Source organism: Apium graveolens, chromosome 8 (assembly GCF_009905375.1).
Source record: "Apium graveolens cultivar Ventura chromosome 8, ASM990537v1, whole genome shotgun sequence".
Classification (NCBI taxonomy): Eukaryota; Viridiplantae; Streptophyta; class Magnoliopsida; order Apiales; family Apiaceae; genus Apium; species Apium graveolens.
Window position 1 is genome coordinate 171,760,637 of NC_133654.1, and position 4,023 is coordinate 171,764,659.

Genomic DNA, 4,023 nt, shown 5'->3' on the forward strand with positions numbered 1-4,023 from the left:
ATCAATAGAGTTTTGATCTAATTTAAGAGGGATTTTAAATCGGGAATGAGCAGTGTGACCGCTAGGAAGCAGAGTTGCTGCAATTCCAGAACCAGCAACTGGTAGAAATATTTTAGATTCCGAACGTAGATGACAACATAGAGTTTGCCATAAAAACATTTTGCCAAAACCTCCACTCCCATAAACAAAGAACATTCCACCTTTTTTAGCGTAGAAATTGGCAAAAACAGCATTATATACCTCCATCTATTTGGCATTAAGATTGTTATATTTCTTTTCATGCTGGACTCTCATTTGCTCTTTATCATAACCCTTCTCTTTGACAATTAGATGATTGACAGAAGTTCCAAAGTAATGCTCATCCGGATATGGCAACTCAGGAAAATCTTTTAATGACTTTCCGACATCATTAAGCAATTTTTCTATTTCTATAAAAATAAAAAAACATATCAAAATACACACAAAATAGTTTCATGTTATGATTGCTCAACAAGAAATTTTTTAAAATGAATTGATCTCCATACCTGCTAAAGCATAATTCTTTATCTCATACTTAGACAATGAAATGTGAATATTTTCTGCAATTTTACGTCTTACGTAAACAATGTCATCTGACAAACTTTGCCAGTGTGTATTCCAAAGAGACAAAGTATCAGAGACTGAACAATAAACCAAAATATTGACAAACATTGCTCGGAGTTGTGTTGGCATTGCTGAATGCGAGTTCTCGTAAATAGCATCATGCCACTGTTTATCATTATTTAAAAGTCCAAGAGCTCTACACGCATCTTTGAAAGTATCATATGTCACGCCATCAACTGTTCTCAAATCACTAAATAACAAACAACCTTTTTTCCTTAACAAAAGCATCCGAAGATATAACAACTCCCCACTTCTAGCATGAACCTCAGTAAGCCTTCTAACTACATCGCCTCTTTGACGAAGCTTCCACCTTCCAGAGCTGGGAACCCATGTGAAATTGCTAGGGAAATCTGCATAGGTAAAATTCTGAGATTGTGGCAACTCTTTATTTGCTATAAACCATGCTTCCAACTTTGTTTTTTTGGATGTCGCATTCTTGCAAACCTTCTCCAGATCAGCAGAAGTTTTGAAATTAATATGTTTCTCACCAGGTAAATGGATGGGTAAACGATCAACACTTGGCCATCGACTGTGGATGTCAAAACCAAATATTCTCCATGAAGCTTTAGATGTACATACATATCTGCCATCAAGAAAATTTTTAACTTCATTCAAACTTTTAACCTTCTTTTCCTCGATAGTGACTGTAGAAGATGGATTTTTTTTAACAACATTGTCGCAGTGTCATGTCTTTTCAGACAATATTTGAAGAGATATTTTGGAGACTTTGACGAGTTGCATATTTCTAAGTTGATATGACACTGAAATTGTACCAGAAGATCTCAATTATAAGGAACAACAAATTTATTATTAAGTGAGACACCTTTTCCTTTTTTATAACTCTGCCAGTTCTGCGTCTGCGATATACAGGGAACCCGCTATAATAAAAAAAAGGTATGTCCATTAAACCTGTTGAATATAGATTTTTTAGCTTTACAGTCAGTTATTTCTAGTTAAAATTTAGTTCTATATACTTTAAAAATTCATTCATGTTTGATTTAATTACCTCTTTGGGAAATGACGCATGCATTTCCCTTTTACCATACATGGCGAATACGTGTAATCTTTACCACATGGACCGTGAATTGTAATTCTTAACTGCTTTATAAGCTATGGGATCAGCCTTTGCATCAGGGATTTCAGCAGAAACCAACTCATCAATCTTTTCAACGGAATCAGGACGGTCTTCGGGATGAAACCATATTAACATGTGCATGCGAGGCAGTCCACGTTTTTGAAATTCTATTACATGCATAACTATAGGCAAATAACCAATATGATTAGCCAATTTATAAGGTTTATTTTATGAGCCAACACTATATTAAGAAAACAATTAAGCTGAAACATTTTTACACTATTAGATGTATTACCTCCAATGCATCTACCAAAATAATTTTTTTTCTTTATCAAGTCCATTAGCTGGTCCACCTTCAACTTAAATACTCGAGCAACTACATCAGGAGCATCCACTGGATCTACATTTGGCAAATACTTTAGCATTTTTTGAATTTCAGGCCACTTAGAATTGCACGTTATTGTAAGAAATAAAGACCGATGGCCAATAGCACGACATATAGCCAAGGAGTCTTTAAAGTACTGTGTCATGTATCGCTGAGATCCAGTAAATGAAGCCGGGAGAATGACAGCTTTACCAACATGCATTGGATCACTGTCTCCCCTGCGTACGGCATCACGAACAAAGTGATATAAATCGGCACGAATTGTAGTCTGATGATTTGATACCCAGTCCAGCCTTTACTGTTCAATTGCTGCAAAGGCATCCACAATATACTGCTGCCATAAACGTCCAGCAAGATGCGGACCCAATCCTGAAAAGAAATGATGACTGCAATTTATGACATGGCGGTATAAAATATGGAAATTAGTACTATTAACACATATTTAAAAAAAAGTAAAATAATGATAATTTTAAATTTATAACCTTCAGATGTACGTATCATGATTTTGTAGCAGTAATACTCTCTCATTGAAACATGTCACCGGGATTTATCATCAGGATCTAGGTCTTCATCATCCAGGTTTTCACGCTCTGAATATTTATTACTGATCAATGGTATGTGAAGATGAAATACTTCATTACCGAAAGGAAATAACAATGGATATTACAACTGCATAAAATGAGGGTCCGTTTCATATATCCTCTTCAGTCCTTCCTGCTTAGAGTTAACCACGGTATCTTTGAAACCACCAATATCTGTATTGTCACTAACAATAAAAGCAGCAACTTTGTTAGATGGCCCAGTTGGGTAAGGTCTACCGCCTGATATTTTGATGATATAAGAACCAATTTAAACTCATCCAAATCATTATTCTCAAAACGATCCCTTGTCTTGCGAAATGCTTTCACCAACTGGTTATTCTTATCTAGCATGGCTAAAAGCTCTTCAACTAACTCAGGATCAACACTATCAGAAGCACAACCAAGGGCATTCAATCTATTCTCTACATCATTCTCAGTTTAATAAATATATAACTGACAAAATTTAGGACTCGATCCATCAACAGGTACCAAACTCCCTACTAAATGAAAGTTTTGACCTTCAAGTCTGAAACAATATGGAGCATTACCTCTATTGATTTTGTTATCAATCTTACCGCCAGCTGAAGTAAAACAGAAAATACAATTATAAACACGAATTAATTGCTTGAAATGTTTCGATCTTTCACCACCATACAATAAAGATGCTAGCGGCTCTGGAGGTGGTGGCTCTTTATCAAGATGGATTTGACCGTTTCTGCAACACAGTTAAAATGTAGGGTCTTTACCGGTACACGACTTGTTGTTACGTTCTCCATTCCATATTGTTGCCCCACATTTATTACACATTTTGTCTCGTGGACCAATATCCATGTATCCTTGCCACAAATGTGGGTGATAATTTGGTAAATCATCAACATCAATGTACATGTCATTGAGATAATTTAAATCAGGCATTATCGTGTCTGAAAAAATCACAATATTACTATAAGAATGAAATTAGATATGAAAAATCAAAAAATTTCTAACTCAAGTACCTTTATTAACAGTGTCATTGATTGTACTCTCAAACAGCATTGCGTCATTAAAATCTTCAAACAAATTTTTCTTCCCAGTTTCAGAAATACATTTGTCCTTCCCTTTAATCTTAATTTGTTTATTACAAACCATGTTTTGTCTTCTACATGATTCTCCGTTTGAATTTAATAAACCATGTTGGTACAACATGTTAGAAGCTGAAGAATGGTTGGCTCGATTAGTCAGAACTGTACTCTATGGAATACGTACTATTGGAAACATAAATTTTCTATTCATCCCACTCTCTGAAGAGTTCTAAGTAGTGATGGAAGTACTGCTACTGCCTATATTTTGTATTGTGATTA

The 4,023-nt window shown here is 35.1% G+C and overlaps 1 protein-coding gene across 1 annotated transcript; it reads right to left on the minus strand.

Annotated features, from left to right (window-relative positions):
- Positions 1-246: 246 nt before the first annotated feature.
- Positions 247-3,811, minus strand: LOC141680141 (uncharacterized). The gene is made up of 9 exons (XM_074486445.1): positions 3,679-3,811; positions 3,430-3,606; positions 3,202-3,264; positions 2,874-3,105; positions 2,402-2,488; positions 2,013-2,320; positions 1,722-1,899; positions 525-1,225; positions 247-428 (listed from the first exon to the last, which is right to left on the minus strand). The coding sequence occupies exons 1-9, from the start codon at positions 3,809-3,811 to the stop codon at positions 247-249; spliced, it is 2,061 nt and encodes a 686-aa protein (XP_074342546.1).
- Positions 3,812-4,023: the final 212 nt, after the last annotated feature.